Source organism: Macaca thibetana, chromosome 10 (genome assembly GCF_024542745.1).
Source record: "Macaca thibetana thibetana isolate TM-01 chromosome 10, ASM2454274v1, whole genome shotgun sequence".
NCBI classification, from domain to species: domain Eukaryota; kingdom Metazoa; phylum Chordata; class Mammalia; order Primates; family Cercopithecidae; genus Macaca; species Macaca thibetana.
The window spans coordinates 13,400,862-13,417,454 of NC_065587.1; the positions used below are offsets into that span (position 1 = coordinate 13,400,862).

The 16,593-nt window shown below is 59.3% G+C and overlaps 2 protein-coding genes across 2 annotated transcripts in view; one reads left to right on the top strand and one right to left on the bottom strand.

Annotated features, from left to right (window-relative positions):
* CARD10 (caspase recruitment domain family member 10) overlaps positions 1–13,944 on the top strand; it is a 29,674-nt gene extending 15,730 nt beyond the window's left edge. Inside the window, exons 10-20 of the mRNA XM_050806175.1 lie at positions 817–845; positions 1,310–1,433; positions 6,829–6,988; positions 7,414–7,525; positions 7,973–8,216; positions 8,393–8,462; positions 9,761–9,863; positions 11,131–11,289; positions 11,384–11,499; positions 12,053–12,165; positions 12,921–13,944. Coding sequence (XP_050662132.1) covers positions 817–845; positions 1,310–1,433; positions 6,829–6,988; positions 7,414–7,525; positions 7,973–8,216; positions 8,393–8,462; positions 9,761–9,863; positions 11,131–11,289; positions 11,384–11,499; positions 12,053–12,165; positions 12,921–13,155 — 1,465 coding nt within the window. The 3' untranslated portion in view covers positions 13,156–13,944. The remainder of the gene's footprint in view (positions 1–816; positions 846–1,309; positions 1,434–6,828; positions 6,989–7,413; positions 7,526–7,972; positions 8,217–8,392; positions 8,463–9,760; positions 9,864–11,130; positions 11,290–11,383; positions 11,500–12,052; positions 12,166–12,920) is intronic.
* SH3BP1 (SH3 domain binding protein 1) overlaps positions 1–16,312 on the bottom strand; it is a 186,868-nt gene extending 170,556 nt beyond the window's left edge. The window contains exon 1 of the mRNA XM_050806199.1: positions 16,309–16,312. The gene's annotated coding sequence lies outside the window, so the exon portion shown is untranslated. The remainder of the gene's footprint in view (positions 1–16,308) is intronic.
* Between the last annotated feature and the right edge of the window lie 281 nt (positions 16,313–16,593).

The following is a 16,593-nucleotide window of genomic DNA, read 5'->3' on the forward strand; positions in this document are numbered from 1 at the left end:
CAAGGTTAGGGTTAAGACAAGGCCGATGGGCAGAGCGAACTCAGTCCTAGCCAAGCATCCTGGCAGGGGAGTCACTGGGGGTCAAGCCTCGAAGATCCTATACCCAAGGAGAAGCTTGATGGTTCAGGACTAGGGGGCGTGAAGAATGTTTCAAGGTGTCAGGGACCTCGAGCAAGAAAGCCAGGCCTCAGGTTTGGGCATCAGCAGCAAATAGGGACCAGAAAATAGGGACCAAGGCGTACCCTCTGGTAGCAAGACCAAGGGCGGGAGATAGCCTGCCTCCTGGGGCGCGATCCCTGTCACTACTTGTCCCCTGTAAGTAGCCCTTGATTTTTTCCTTTACTGAGGAGAGGCTGGGCCTGGGAGGCTGTGGTCAGTATGGCCTTGGTCTGTGTGAATCTGTCCCAAGGAGGCATCTGATGAGGAGGCCATGGTTTAGTTTAGGAGGCGTACCTGGGAGCCACAAACCACAAAGGTGGCAAGTGAGGGTGAGGTGAGGGGTGAGAGATCAGGGGTGGCTTCCAGGAGGAGGTGGCATCGAAAGAGCTGGCTTTGAAGGGCATGCCAGGGCATTGTAGGTGGAACAACACTGGACAGAGGCCAGGACATTAACTTCTTGCCCTGTGAGTTTAGGGGAGCCAGGTGGCATGGATGCCCTGTACCTGGGACCCTGCCTTGAGTCCAGCCTGCATTTGCTTGGGGGCTGTGAGACCTTTATCTGGTGTGGGGGCAGGACGAGGGAACAGGGCAGAGTGCCCACCATGCCTCACCTCCTGCCCCCTCCCTGCCCCCCCCCCCCGCCCTCTCTCTGCCCAGATCCTTCAGCAGCATGTCAGACATCACAGGTAACAGCCCTTGGGTTCCATGGGGAGGGCTCCTCTGGGGAGGGGGGAGGTGACTTTGCAGTCCACCTGAAGCCTGCCACCCGCGCTACCCTTGGCCTGCATCCCCTTCCCTGAAGCCCTACTGTGGCCCCTGCCAGGCAGGAAGGTTGTGCTTGGGAGGCCCCTGGGGGCTTTGGTTCTGGCCTTTCACCCTGAGCCCAGTCCTGGGCCTCACTCTTGTTCCTGGCTGTGATGTACAAGGCTCTTCAGTTCTGGGCCACCTTTCACCCTCTTCCAGGAAACTGTGGGGTCAGCCTGGTGGGCCCTGACCTGTCTCTGAGCCCAGTGGGTCTGATGTGTTCCTGGGGCCTCCAACCTGCCAAGGCCCCTCAGGTCCTGGGCTGGAGGGGGTCAGCCCCGGTCATGGACCCCAGCCATCCCTGTTTCCCAGTCCCAGACCCCTGAACGTTGTTCTTTTTCCCCAGGGAGTGTGACACTTAAGCCTTGGTCCCCTGGCCTCTCTTCATCCTCGTCCTCCGACAGCGTGTGGCCTTTGGGAAAGCCGGAAGGCCTCCTGGCTCGGGGCTGTGGCCTGGACCTCCTCAACAGGTACTGTAGCTGCCTGTGGTGGGTGGAGCTGGGGTGATTGCTTGAGAGGGGAACAGGAGTGAGGTGGGAGGAGCAACTGCCTCACCCCTGTTTTATGCAACTGTCTGAAGATTAAGGTCTGTAGACACTGGCAGCCCTTAGATTCAAATCCTGCTGCCGCTCTTGATTGTCCCTGTAACTTGGGTGGTCCCTTCACCTCTGTGGGCCTCCATTTGCTGAGTAGCTAAAGGGAGATAATGACCCGTTTTGCATGGAGGTCTTTTGAGGGCTGTGCTCACAGAAGCAAAGCACCCAGCTCTGCCAGGCACATAGCAGGTGCTTAGTGATAGTTGTCACTACAAGCTATCCTTGTCCCAGTGTCCTGGCTGTCAGTCCCTTGGCTCTGAGTCCCTGGGACTGAGCCACCCAGCAAAGTTTCATGCTGTGGGTGGGCTTGGGTCTCCTCAGGAGCCCCTGTGACTGGGCCAGCCACAGGCCCGTAACAGGAGTCACAAAGCCCATTAGCACAGAGTGCACTGTAGGCGACATGCTGTCGGTGTGGCCGGTGCGTGGCCGCTGTTCACACTTGCCAGCGTATCTAAGGAGGGGTGAGGCACAGCGGGGGCTGCACTGCCATTGTGGTCTTGGAACTCAGCTGTGAGCAGAGGGCAGGTAGGGAGAGCATCCGGTGACTGTGGAGGAGGAGTGAGGGGGAAGGGCAAACATCAAGGCTTCCTGAGTCAGGCCGGGAAAGTGTGGACTTTGGCTTGTACACTCTGGGAAATGTGGGAGGGTTTAGTAATTAACTGCAAGGCCAGCTGCTGGCCGTTTTACAGCATGCTGTTTGTCCTGGGAGTAGGCATAATTACGATGATCTCTGTTCCATAGAGGAGGTAACTGGGGCTCAGAGAGGTTAAGCAACTTGCCCAGGGTCCCACAGTTGGGAAGTACCAGGTCTGGGTTCGTAGTGACCTGATGAGATTTGGGTTTTGGAAAGGGCGTAGCAAACGTGAATTGTCAGCGCTGGAATGTGGGGGTGTTGGCTGCAGAGGGACGGGTCACGCAGCAGATCAGTGCAGCATTGGACCGGGGCCTCTGGCCTCTGGAGCGGCTTTGTCAGGCCAGTGTCCAGGCCCTGCCCCCACCAGGCCCCCGGCAGTGGGCCCAGCGAGACATTGTTTTTGCCTGTGCAGGACGTGCTTCTCGGGGAAGGGGTGGAGGTGCCTCCCTTCCTGCTCGCCTCGGCCCTTCCTCCCTTCCTCCAGTTTGGGCTGCAGCAGGGGTCCTGGCTGCTGTCCAGGGGGCGCCAGCATGCAGCCAGGGGGCAGGAGCCTCTGTCCCAGTCCCGCCCAGGCCCCACGGTCACATGGGGCCACTTCTGCTGCCCATGCTGTTCCTGGGGAGGAGAGAGGATTCTGGGAAAGAACACAGGCTGGGGAGGGCGCAGAGGTGGACCGAGAGAGAGAGAGCCACCGCGCCCGGCCAAGGCTGGAATTTTAACCTGGTTACACAGACCAGGACACTGAAGTGCAGAGACAGTTAGAAATTGGTCCCAAGGGACGTGCGCGGTGGCTCACGCCTGTAATCCCAGCACTTTGGGAGGCTGAGGCAGGCGGATCACGAGGTCAGGAGATCGAGACCATCCTGGCTAACACGGTGAAACCCTGTCTCTACTAAAAACACAAAAAATTAGCCGGGCGTGGTGGTGGGCACCTGTAGTCCCAGCTCCTCGGGAGGCTGAGGCAGGAGAATGGCGCGAACCCGGGAGGCGGAGCTTGCAGTGAGCCGAGATTGTGCCACTGCACTCCAGCCTGGGTGACAAAGCGAGACTCGGTCCCCAAAAAAAAAAAAAAGAAATTGGTCCCAAGTCATAGGCCCCTCGGAGCTGTTTGGGGATTCCGACATGCCTTCCCCCTGTCTCAGCTGCTGGAGATCTCACATCTGTGTTGTGTGCCCACTGTGTGCTGGGCACCATGTTAGGCATTTTCTCTCCTCTTTCCCATTTCCTGTCCATCTCTTGCCCTCAGCCTCTGCCCTGTCTTTCCCAGCTCCTGGAGCCTGAGTGCCGGGAGGGGGATGGTGGATAGTGAGGGGCTGGGGCAGGCAGGGGGATGGGCTAACAGATAGCCAGGTGGGAGACAGCAAGGGAGAGCTCATGGGGCAAGTGAGGTGCTGGGTGAGAGGGGCAGGGCATGGAGAGCACTGGAGGGTTTCGGGGTGTCGTCTCCCCAGCATAGCCCCGCCACTGCCCCAGCTCGCTCACGTGGCCCCAGGGGATCTCTGGCACTTTCTGTCTTTGTAAAGAGAAGGTTCCCATAAGTCATTGCCTGGCTCCATGGCCTACTAGCTGTGCCATTCTTGGCAAGTTAACTTTCCTGTGCCTCAGTTTCCCTTATCTCAACCATCAGGTTGTCAGGAGGATTGACTGAGGTGATCTGTGTGGCATGCTTCAGTGTAAGCATCAGGTCCCTGACCTGGTACCAAGCAGGCATGCAGACTACTCAGACATCTTCCCACGGGGCCCTGGGGGACACTCACTGAGGCCATGTGGCCCGTCACTGCTCAGAGCTGGCAGAGCTGGCAGACTTGCCCCATTCCTGTCTGCCTGTGACCTGACCTGACTCGGGGCGGGTGACCGGGAGCGGGTGGCTGGGGACACCGTGCTTCCTAGCACCCCACAGGCAGCCAGCTGGTCAGCCAGTCCCAGGAGCGGGGAGCAGGTAGCCCCTCTCCCTGCCATGTTATTTCTCTACCCCTCCTGCTTGTCTCTACCTCTCCTGCTGAGGCGGGGCGGGGGCGGGGGGCGGCTGGGAGGGACCCTATCTGGACCCTGCTCCTGGCAAGCCCCCAGGTGGGCTCTGCAGACTCCGAGGATGCTGGGAGTGGGTATTCCTGATCTGCGGAGTCTCAGAGAAGTCACTGGTCCTTTGAGGAGGTTTGCAAGGGTGTCCTGGAGGAGGGGGTGCCTGAGCTGGGTCTTCAGGGATCTGTAGGAGTTGTCAAGAAGAGCCTGAAAAACCTGTGGTCAAGGCTGGGGTCAGCCTTGATACTTGCATTGCAGAGGGGAGGGGTGTGGGGGAGGGAGCGAGTAGAGGTGGGTGGGGTGGGTGGGGTTGGCGGAAGAGCCTGGGTGCCGGCTGCTCACTGGGCTCTGGTCTGGGGAGGCCGTGATGGTCAGTTGTCTGTGGGTTTGAAACAGGTGGGGAAACTGAGGCGAGAGGTGATTTGTTATGAATTACATCTGGTGCCAGTCAATGTCTAGTTTTGACAGAGCACTTAGTGTCTCCTGGGCCCTATTCTGAGAGCTGCCCATGTCTAAACTCAGCGAGTAGCCAGGGAGGTAGGTGGAGCTGAGGCTCAGCGGCTGAGCGGCCTGGCCATTTGACCCCAGAGTTCCTGCTGGCGCCCTGCGTGCTGTGCTTCTCAGACCATCTGACCACAACCCACAGTGAGAGAAACCTGGTACACACGCCTGGAACAAAAAGGTCATGAGATAATAATTGGATTTTCCTGGGGTGGGGGATAGCCTTGTACTTTCTATTCCATCGCATTATCTAGCTGTGCCAGTCACAACCCAGTGAATGTCACCACCCACTAAGGGCCAGGCCTGCAGTTTGGAGGCCCCAGAGCTCTCTGGTTTCCCCTTCTCCCTGCATTATCTTTTATTCATGTGCCCCCCCACCCACACCCACAGAGGGCAGGGGGTGCCACTGTCAGCCTCGTGTTATGCATGCGGTAACTGATGCTCAGCAACCGGCTCATTTGCCCAGGCTAGGGTACAGTTTGCCCTGGGGTTTGGAGCGGACCGTGTGCTCCAGCCACACACCCAGGGCCGGCATAGCCAGGCCGGGTCTCAGGCCTGCCACCTTTCCATGCCACCTTGATGCAGCCAGGACATGAGCACTGAATGATGCCTCCCACGCCTGCATCTGCCCAGCCCCTCGGCCTGGTTCTGTGTCTTACCTGAGGGGGCAGGGCTGCTCCCCAACGGTGCTGATTGGGTGAAGGTCCTTGCAGCCTCGCCCTCCCCAGGCTGGCAGCAGGGGGCAGTGCAGCTGTGTCTGGGCTGCAGCTCCTGGGTGGATGTAGATGCTTTGCCCTGCTGCCTCTCCAGCCAGCACACCTGCTGACCTTGGTCTCCCCACCTCCTCCAGGCCAAGGTGTCTGGCAGGGGACTTTGGGTCCATTTGTCTCTGAGCCTGGCCACAAGGCCTCACCTTTTCTCATCCAGGGACAGGCAGAACCCTACCATGAAGGGGATTTTGGTGATGTCTTAACTGTCAGTGGTCCCCCTGCCCATGGGAGGAAAACCAGACACCTCTGTTCCACGCCCTCCAAAGGGTGGCTCCAGCTTGCCTTTCCTGGGAGCTGCTTCCCAGGATGTAAAATGAGAATTAGGACAAGGAGCTCAGCATGGTGTCTGGTGCATGGAAAGCACCCAGGAAGTGTTCGCTGCTGTTGTTGTTATTAAATTCTTCCACACATTGTGTGTTCTGTCCTCTACACCTTTGCTTTGATATATTCCTTCAGCCTGGAACTCCGTTTCCTCCATCTGTCACCAAAGTGCGTCTATTCTTCACCAGTGTGTAGCCCAGGTACTTCTTCCGTGGGAAGCCCCTCTCTGCTTCTATGGCTGGTTGTAACCACCTTCAGATCTGTGCCACGTGCTAATGGCGACCTCCCTCCTCAGACTGTGAGCATAACAAGCGTTTTTTTTTTGAGACAGAGTATCACTCTTGTTGCCCAGGCTGGACTGCAGTGGCACGGTCTCGGCTCACTGCAACCTCTGCCTCCTGGGTTCAAGCAATTCTTCTGCCTCAGCCTCCCGAGTAGCTGGAATTACAGGCACCTGCCACCACGCCTCCCTAATTTTTTTGTATTTTTAGTAGAGATGGGGTTTCACTATGTTGGCCAGGCTGGTCTCGAACTCCTGACCTCGTGATCCACCTGCCTTGGCCTCCCAAAGTGCTGAGATTACAGGCGTAAGCCACCGTGCCCGGCTGTATAACAAGCTTTTATTAGTCATCTGCTATGTGCCAGACACTGGGTTGGGTGCCAGGGATACAGAGCGTAACAGTATAGAAGTTTGGTCCTGGAGGCATTCGTTGTGATGGAGGAAACGAAAGGGCCGTGGCAAGGCAAAGTTGGAGTGCTCCTGTGGCAGGCTCCACTGCACCGTGTGCCCAGGTTCAGGGGAGAGGCCGCTTGTGATTTGAGCTTTGAAGGATGGTCAACATTTCCCAGGTGGAGAAGGCAAGGAAGGGCATTCCAGGCAGAGGGCACAGAAGATGGAGAGGCCTGGGGGTGGCAGTCATGGCATACTTGGGAAATGGAATCACTGTGGTTTTCCAAGAATGCTGAACTGAATCCAAGTACTGACTGGACCCTAATTCTCATCTCCTTTCTCCCTTCTCAGGTCTCTGGCTATTCGGGTGTCTGGCCGGAGCCCCCCAGGGGGCCCAGAGCCGCAGGACAAGGGACCAGATGGACTGTCGTTTTATGGGGACAGATGGTCTGGGGCTGTGGTGCGCAGGGTGCTGTCTGGGCCTGGGTCCGCCAGGATGGAACCAAGAGAGGTGAGGCCCCGCCTCCTGAGCTGGGGGGCGGGGTCAGTGCTTTGGCCCGGGCTGGACACCGCCTAGTTGGTGGATCAGGATCACTGGGCGGAGCTTCTGGGGATTGGCCAAAGCAGAAGCGGGCTGTGATTAGCTGCGGTTGCCCGCTCAACCAGGGTTAATTGAAGTCTGATTGGGCGGGGACTAGGAGGTGGAGCCAACTGACAGCACGTTACATCCCTGCACTTCAAGTAGGATGAGCTGGGTGGGTTGGGGAGTCCTGTGGATGAGGGCGGGTCTGACTGGGCTGGGCATGGCAGTTTCTGAGGGGGCGCTATCTGAGTTGTGAGGCATGATCACCCCCACATCCGGTCTTCCTCCAGTCCCTGGGCTGCTCTGCTCTCAGAGTCTCACTTCTTTCCCTCCCTGCCTGGGTTTTCTCCCAGCAAAGGGTGGAAGCTGCTGGTCTGGAGGGGGTGTGCCTGGAAGCCGAGGCCCAGCAGAGAACCTTGCTCTGGAACCAGGGATCCACCCTCCCCTTCCTGATGGACTCGAAGGGTAAGTCTGACTTGGGAGTTGGAGCTGATGGCCCTAGAGGGGTCCTCTAACCCATGGTGCATGGGGGCAGGGGGATCAAGGACCTGAGAAGGGACCAGCCTTGCCCCAGTTGCCCTTCTCCTGGCTTCCCCGCTGCTGACACCTCTTTCTGTCTGTCCTTGTGCCCTTTCTCTCTGTCTCCCTCTGTAAGCAGCTTACAGAAAAGGAGCACTGCATTAGGAGTCCAGAGACCTGGGTTTGAGTCCTGGCTCTTCTCCTAGAAGGCACTGGCCTTGGGCAAGTCCCTGATCCCTCTGGACCTAAGTCTCTCATTCTAAGAAGGGGAAGGTGAAGTCCTGGGAGCTCAGGCCTCGAGAGGGCCATGACTATGGCCCCACCGAGGCCGATCCTGGACCTCACCATCCTCCTCTCGTCCTCCTTGTTGCCCCTTGCCCCATCCATGCCCAGCCTGCCAGTCCTTCCACGAGGCCCTAGAAGCCTGGGCAAAGGGGCCAAGTGCTGAGCCCTTCTACATTCGTGCCAACCTCACCCTGCCTGAGAGGGCAGATCCTCATGCCCTTTGTGTGAAAGCCCAAGAGATCCTTCGGCTTGTGGACCCGGCTTACAAGCGGAGGCAGGAATGGTTCTGCACCCGGGTTGACCCCCTCACTCTGCGGGACCTGGACCGGGGCACCGTACCCAATTATCAGAGGTGATGCAGAGCCAGGAGCTGGGGATGGGGTCCTCCTGGGAGCCAGGGCCCAGATGGGGGTGCTCTCCCTCCTCCTGCAGTCCCTCACCATCCTCTGGGACAGGGCGGGGGATTCAAGGAGAAGAGATGCGGTGCTTTCCTTCTTCCTACACACATGATGTCACTCCGTCCCACAGAGCCCAGCAGCTCCTAGAAGTTCAGGAGAAATGCCTGCCCTCCAGCCGGCACCGAGGCCCCCGCAGTAATGTGAGCACAGCTGGGCGGGAAGTGGGTGGGGGGGCCCCAAGGGTGGAGCCCAAAAGGGAGCTAGCAGGCTCTGTTCTCTGGCAACCTAGGAAGACACTCCCTCCCTCCTTCCCTGGTGATTTAATTGGTCATCTACTATGTGCCCAGCAAACAGAACAGCAGAGCTCACCATCCGGGGTAGTTTAGAGATGAAATGAGGTAAAGTGTGCCTAATACTCAGGAGTACCCCTAGCACATTTGATAGGCCAGGCGCGGTGGCTCAGGCCTATAATCCCAGCACTTTGGGAGGCTGAGGCGGGCGGATCACAAGGTCAGGAGATCGAGACCATCCTGGCTAACACGGTGAAACCCTGTCTCTACTAAAAATACAAAAACAAAATTAGCCGGACGTGGTGGTGGGCACCTGTAGTCCCAGCTACTTGGGAGGCTGAGGCGGGAGAATAGTGTGAACCTGGGAGGCGGAGCTTGCAGTGAGCTGAGATCGCGCCACTGCACTCCAGCCTGGGTGACAGGGCGAGATTCCGTCTCAGAAAAACCCAAAAAACAAAAAACAGCAGTCACGTACCCTTTTCCAACGCCTGGATGGTGGCTGGGCTACATGGCCAGCCCTGCTGTGCACAAGGGCAAGTGAGGCTCAGAGCCATCAGATAAAGGAAGAGCAGGGCCCCAGCCAGGCAGCCTGCATTCGACCCCAGCTCTGCCACTATCACTTGTGTGACTGGACAATCACCTGAGCCTTCCTTGAGGCTGTTTCCCTATCTGTAAAATGCGGGGGTTGCACTGCCTCTCAGGCTGTGTGCATGGCGGGAGATGGCCTCCGTGAGTTATTGCCCCTCAAGGGCTTAGTGAGTGAGTGTCATGTTATAGGCATTGGAGACCTGTCAGATGTCGTTATTGGTTTCATTAATGTTCCTACCAAGGTCACATTGCTAATTCATTGGAAGAGACCCTAAAGTTTGCCTCGTATGTGACATTTGGTTCCTCTTGGTCTCTGGGCCTCAGTCTCCCCATCTGTAACTTAGGGGTTAGACCTAAGGCTCCTCCACCGGGCTCAGATGGGCTGGTTTCCTGGGGCCACAGGGATGGCTGCTCTCATCTGCCTGGGGGACTGCGCTGGGCCAGGGAGGGGCAGGAGAGGGCCTGGTTGAGGAGGACATCTTTGCTGACCCAGGCTCTTCCGGCAAGCCTGGACCACAGTGGCTGTGGGGTCCACTCTGCCAAGGGTCCCGTTTCCTCCTCTCTCCCTGAGCGGGCGGGGCTGAGCTCTCAGATGCTCCTCTCTCCCTGCACCCTCCCAGCTGAAGAAGAGAGCCCTGGACCAACTGCGGTTGGTGAGGCCCAAGCCCATGGGGGCGCCTGCAGGGGACTCCCCAGAGCAGCTGCTGCTGGAGCCCTGTGCAGGTGAGTGCGCGGGGGCAAAGCTGTATCCGTGTTGCTCCCGGTGTCCAGGGATGTGTGCAGCTGGGTGTCCTTTAGCTTGGGTGGCCTCTTTGGCCTGGAAGGGCCTGTTGTGAGGGTTCCAACTGGGGTGGGGGTCATGCTGGTGACCTGAGAGACAAGACCACCATGCTGCCATGGTGATCGCCAAGGTTGAGGGAGACCCTGCGGGGAGGTGCATGTAGGCGTGACTGCGACTGTGGGTTCAGACAAACATGGGCTTGTTCTTGTCTGACAGAGTGTGTGTAGTGGTAGGTGCTGTGAGGACCCAGGGGGGTTCCCGGAGGCAGTAGGGTGAGGTCTCAGGCCAGACAGGGAGAAGGGGCTGTGGGAGCTCAGATGAGGGAGTGGCAAATCTGGGCAAGAGGAGCGGGTAGTCAGGGAGGACTTCCTGGAAGAGAGGGAGTTTCCGCTGGGGCCTTCAGAGATAAAGAGGAGTTCGTTCCAGGCAGAAGGCACAGAGGCATGGCTGTGTGTGGTGTGTTTGGAGGGTCTTGGGTACAGCAGGTGAGTATTGAGCACCAGCTCCGTCAGGCATTGGGGATGTGACTGTCCCTGCCCTCATGGAGCTTGCCGTCTAACTCGGGGGTAGGGGGTCAGATAATCCCACCTGTGAACACAATTAGAGAGTGTGAGGTGTAAAGTGGAGGAGAACCGGGGGCCATGGGGCACATGCCAGGGGCCCTGCTGTCTGGGGACCAGGGAAGGTGTGACCTAGGCTCTGAAGGGAGGGCAAGGGTTAACTGGACTGAGTGGCGCGGGGGTGGGGCTTTGGGCAGCCTCAGGTCATGCAAAGGCCCTGTGGTTGGAGGCAGCTGAAGGGAGAGTGGAGGTGGTGGTGTGGGGTCAGTGGCTGGCAGCCTCCCCAGGCTCTCAGGCAAGACTGCGTCACCTGCGTGGGGGCTGTGGTTTTTATTCCTGAGAATCTGGGAAGTCACTGGTGTGTTGAAAGCAAGGGAGTTAACATGATCTGATTTGCTTTTTAAAGCCTCTGTGGCTGCTGGGTGGAGAATGACCTGTAGGGGGCAGGGATGAGGCAGACAATCAGGGAGGAGCCTACTGCCACCGTGGGTCCTACTAAGGGAGAGTGTATGTGTGTGTGTGTGTGTGTAGGAGGAGCAGCAGCAGGACTTAGGAAGGGATGGGTGGCGGTGTGGGTTTTGGGGTATCAAGGAGCTGGTATGCTGCCTGCCTGTGCCCTTATCTCTTCTGCGCCCCTCCCCTGCCACAGAGCCAGAGCGGAGCCTCAGACCCTACAGTTTGGTGCGGCCGCTGCTGGTGTCTGCCCTGCGGCCCGTGGTGCTGTTGCCTGAGTGCCTGGCGCCCCGGCTCATCCGCAACTTGCTAGACCTGCCCAGCTCCAGGCTGGACTTCCAAGTGTGCCCAGCGGGTGAGACCGTGTGCCGTGGAGGGGAGGGCTGGGGGGCCCTCTGGGCAGCTGGGCCCACGGACCCTTCATCTCTCCCTCTCCACTCCCTGTGCAGAGAGCCTCTCCGGGGAGGAACTGTGCCCATCCTCAGCGCCTGGAGCCCCCAAGGTTCAGCCTGCCACCCCTGGGCTGGGCAGCAGGATCCGGGCCATCCAGGAGTCTGTTGGGAAGGTGGGTGCTGAGGGCTGGTCTGAGGTGCTCAGAGAGGTGGCCCAGAGTGGGAGCTGCTGTGCTGGGCTTGAGCGCCGGCGTCTGAGTGCGGGCCGTGCTCTTGCTGCTCACTGGCAGGGCGGCCCTGGGCAAGTCCTTTCCCTCCTGTGGCCCTCAGTTTCCTCACCTGTGGCCTGGGTGTGTGGGGGCAGTTGACTGCATGTGGGCCCCCCTTGAGGTGTCCGGCTGACACAGCTCACCTACACGTCCTTGTCGCTGAACTTGCCACTCTCCTGGGAGCTGGCGGTTGGCTGGCGGGTGGGTTTGGGTCGGCTTCATCCTCTGGGTGGGGAGGTTGGGTCCTGAGGGGGAGGTCTGTATCTCCAGGTTGCTCCATGAGCCCAGGCTTCTTGTCTGTCCTGTTGGGCTCCTTCCTCGTTGCCAGGGTCCCTCTGGGTGGGGAGGCAGGACTTGCATCTGGGAAGGCGGTGATAGGGGACCCTTCTGGGAGCACAGCGTGGGAGGCTGATGTCTCTGGCCCGAGAGTACAGTGTAGCCTCGATCCTCCAAGCAGAAGCACTGCCTGCTGGAGCTGGGCGCTCGGGGTGTGCGGGAGCTGGTGCAGAACGAGATCTACCCCATCGTCATCCATGTGGAGGTGACTGAGAAGAATGTCCGGGAAGTCAGGTGAGGCAGGTGGGCGGGTGGGGCAGCGGGCAGGGCACTCAGACCCCAGAGCTTGTGCCTTGAGGATGTCTCTCTCTCCCTCCCCTCTCTCTCTCCCTCCCCCACTCTCTCCCTCCCTGCCTCTCTCCCTCCCTCCACCCTCCCCCTCCTTCTCCCCTACCCCTCTGTCTCCCTCCCCACCTCTCTCTCCCTCCCCACCCTCCCTCCCCCTCCCTCTCCCCTCCCTCTCCCCTCCCTCTTCCCTCTCTCCTTCTCCCCTACCCCTCTCTCCCTCCCCCATCTCATTCTCCCCTACCCCTCTCTCCCTCCTCCCTCCCCCATCTCATTCTCCCCTACCCCTCTCTCTCCCTCCTCCTCCTTCCCCCTCCCTTCCCCTCTCTCCCTCCCTCTCCCTCCCCTTTCTCTCTCTCCCCCATCTCTCTCCCTTCCCGGTCTTTCTTCCCTACCCCTCTCTCCCTCCCCCCCCTCTCTCCCCCGTCTCTCTCCCTCCCCCCTTTCCCCCTCCCCGTCTCCTCCCCTACCCCTCTTTCCCTTCCCCCCCCCCCCCCTCGCTCCTCCCTTCCTCCCCCCCTCCTCCCCTAACCCCCTCTCTCCCTTCCCCCCACCTCTCTCTCTCTATCTCCATCTGCCATCTGTCTCTCTTGAGTTGTCCGTCTTCTCTCTCTGACTCTTCCCCCTTTGTCCGTCCCTGTCTCCTTGTCTCTGTGTCCGTCTTGGTCCCCCACTTTGACCACCGCCCACTCCTCTCTCGGCAGGGGTCTGCTGGGCCGGCCAGGCTGGCGGGACTCAGAGCTGCTGAGGCAGTGCCGTGGCTCAGAGCAGGTGCTCTGGGGGCTGCCCTGCTCCTGGGTGCAGGTGCCCGCCCATGAGTGGGGCCACGCAGAGGAGCTGGCCAAGGTGGTGCGTGGCCGCATCCTGCAGGAGCAGGCCCGCCTCGTGTGGGTGGAGCGCGGCAGCAGCAGAGGCTGCCCCGGCAGCAGTGAGGCCTGAGGTTCATCTGATACCTGCAGCTTCTTCCCAAGTCAGGGGGGACCCTGGTGTCTGCGGTGCAGCTGGGCCCTCCCACCCTGAGCCTTCCTAGACCCTTGGACTCTCAGACACAGGGCCCTTGGCTCTGGCATCTCACCCCCAAGACTGTCTCTGGCCCTGCCGAGCCTGCAGGAGCCCCGGGACAGAGCGCCCATTCCCCTCTACTTGCTGCTCTGGGCCTCCCCACATGTCCTGGGGTCTCCACATTCCCACTAGTGGGTCTCACATGTGTGTCTGTGTCTTCTCCTTAAACACTCACCCTGGAGTCTGTTCTCACACCTGTGCACAGGTTTGCACACTCAAGTTCTCACGGGCAGGCTCAGGTCTGTCCCGGTGCCCTGGGCACGAGATCTCCCGAGGACCTGGGCCTGTTCTGCTCCCAGGAGCGCCGAGCCTGTTACCGCATGACTCCTGCCATCCAGCTCAGGTTCCTCATGGATTCAGCCATGCATGGACTGGGGGCTTCCCTGGCCCACGGTGCCCCTCGTGTCTCCTCACATGGGTGTCTGTGGTTCTCTCCTGTGTAAATGTCACGCCCCACCCCGTTTCATGTGGGCCCTAACACGCGTGCGTTCCTGGTGGGCACACGCAGGACCGTGCCTCACAGGGCCCACTCCCTGCCTATGCCTCCCTCTTGTGGGGCCGGGGAGGGCGGCTGCTCTGTCATGAGAATGTACAGCCCGTGGGTGATTAACGGGCCTTTTTCACTCAGAAGCTGCACATTATGGAACATTAAACACTTTTGTCATAGATGCTGGTGGCCTTCTGCTCACATGTATCCCTGGCCTGGGCCCCCGCCACTCTCCTCATTTGTCTCCCAGCTCAGGTGGATACCACCTTTCAGGTCCCCGCTTGCCCATTGGGAGGGTCAGATTTCCTGCCTGCCTCTTTCCAGGGCCGCCTGCCATCTGTGCTGGCGTCACCTTACCTGCCCCTGAATGACCAGAGTAGGGCCCCACAGATGGGCCACCCCAGTGCTCAGCCCTGCCCACAGCTGACCATCAGAGGAGTGTCCCCCGGAGTGGAGCACCAAAACTGGCAGCGTGTGGCCTCAGACTGAAGGGACCTGGCTGCTGAGCCCAGGAGCTCAAGAGCAAACCCTCGGTATGCACGCAGGTTCCTGAGACAGCTCTACTAGAGAAAGGATGGTTGCTCCCACTGGGAGCAATCCAGGCAGCCTTACTGGAGGAGGTGCCACTTGAGCTTGGGAGTTGGGATTCCTTCCTTCCAGAACCACCTATTGGACCTCTGTGTCCAAGTGCAGGTGACTGTCCTCAGCCACAGTGAGGAGCCTGGGCAGGCCCCTGGGGCTTAGGGTGTGGGTGTACTAACTACGTAGGGTAGCCTCAAGGGCAGAAGCTCAGAGGCAGCACGGGTTGGATCTGGCTACCTTAGATGGGGTCAGAAATGAGGTTGGGAAGGGGAAGTCCAGGAGTGGAGGGTTGGGAGCACAGGGGAGCTTCAGCTGTGCCCTGGAGGCTGTGGGAGCCTCTGGGGATGCGGGAGCAGGGTTGTGGGAGTTGACACAGAGAGGGCTGAGGCCGACGGGGGGCAGGGGCAGTGGAGGAGAGAGGAGCAGACAGGAAGGAGGGGCTCTGTGGCCTCCAGGGATGGGTTTGGATCTCCATGTTTGACAAGAAAAATGCTTAAGAAGGGGTCAGGGCTGGGGATTTGGGGTGGTGGGTGGAGAAGGGAATGGGGAAGCTGAGAGAGGGGATTGGGGTATGGATTGGGGGGCCACAGCTCCATCTTTAGTGGGAGGAGACAAGGAGTGGGTGTAGAGGAGAGGTGGTGAGGGTCTCAGAGACTGGACCACGCAGGATGACGGTGCCTGGGTATGGAGGCCAGGGTGGACGGTGGGCCCAGGCTGTCCCGGGAACTCAGAGAGGCTTTCCCAGGATGGAGTACAGGCTGCGCAGGGCACTGTAGTTTGGTTGAAAACCAAAGCTCTGGTCAGCCAGGTGACCCTGGCAACTCGGATGACCTCTCTGGGCCCAGGGCCCCACCCCGTGAAGTGGAGGCCAGGATGGTAGAGTGAGCGTGGAGGTATGGATTGGCCATGGCTCGGTGAGCACGTGTGGCTGGGGCTGAGCCACTGCTTGGGAAACAGCTCTTCCCACTCTCTCCACGACAGGGTGTCTTTAACAAGGTGCAGATTGGACCTTGAGGCCTGCCAGTCTGTCACCACTGGGGTAGGGGCTGGAGAGTTGGACTCTGAGTGGCAAAGGCAGTGCCGTGGGGGAAGGGCAGCCTCCCTGCATGGGAGTCAGTGGCAATGCCCCTTTCCACTCCAGGCCTTCCCAGGTGTTGACCCTCCCATTCCCCCAGCCTCGTCCTCTCTACCTCAGGCGGTGGCAGTGGGCTTTCAATTTACCCTTAGCTGTGCTCCTCTGCTCATCTGACACCTGCCTGGGCTGCTCTCCCTGCCTGAATCTTCCTGAACTTTGAAGCCTGGCTGAGATACTACCTCCATGAAGCCCACCACCAGGTCCTCCCAGCCCTTGGGACTTCTCCTGGGCCATGCCATGTTCTGCCTTGTGGCAGGACGAGGGCATCTGTGTGGCTGTCTCTCAACGTCTGTGGCTCCCTGGGCATGGAAACTGGGCTGTGCGCATTTGGGTACATGAACCTCCCCCTGCCCCAGTGCTTGGCCTGGGGACATGCAAGGGCCCTGTGACTTGGCTGTTACCCTTTCTATGAGGTGGAGAAGCCCACTCATCCTGTAATCGTTGCCAAGTCATATTTTGGTCCCCATTTCAGAAATGATAAAGGTAACTTGCCTAGTCACACAGCCAGTGAGTGGCGCAGTTGGATTTTTTTTTTTTTTCTTTCTGAGATGGAGTTTTACTCTTGTTGCCCAGGCTGGAGTGCAGTAGTAACATCTCGGCTCACTGCAACCTCCGCCTCCCTGGTTCAAGTGGTTCTCCTGCCTCAGCCTCCCTCCTAGCTGGGATTACAGGCGCCTGCCACAATGCCTGGCTAATTTTTGTAGTTTTGGTAGAGACGGGGTTTCACCATGTTGGCTAGGCTCATCTTAAACTCCCGACCTCAAGTGATCTGCCTGCCTCAGCCTCCCAAAGTACTGGGATTACAGGCGTGAGCCACAGCGCCCAGCCCCCAGTCAGGATTTGAACCTGGTCTGTGGAGCACAGAGCCTGGGATCATCACTAAGGCTGGCATCATCACCATTCTGAGAATATGGCCTGTGAAGGGGCCTGGCTGGGGGCTGGCCCATGAGAGGGTGATTCAAAGGGTTGGTTTTCCTTTCCTCTCCCCAAGCTGTCCTCATGCAGGGTTGAGCCCAGCAGGGCCAGTTCACTTCGCCAGCCACCTGGTACTTTGTTGTGTTGAATTAACATTGATTGAGTTATTGTCTGCCAAGCACTGTTCTAGGCACTG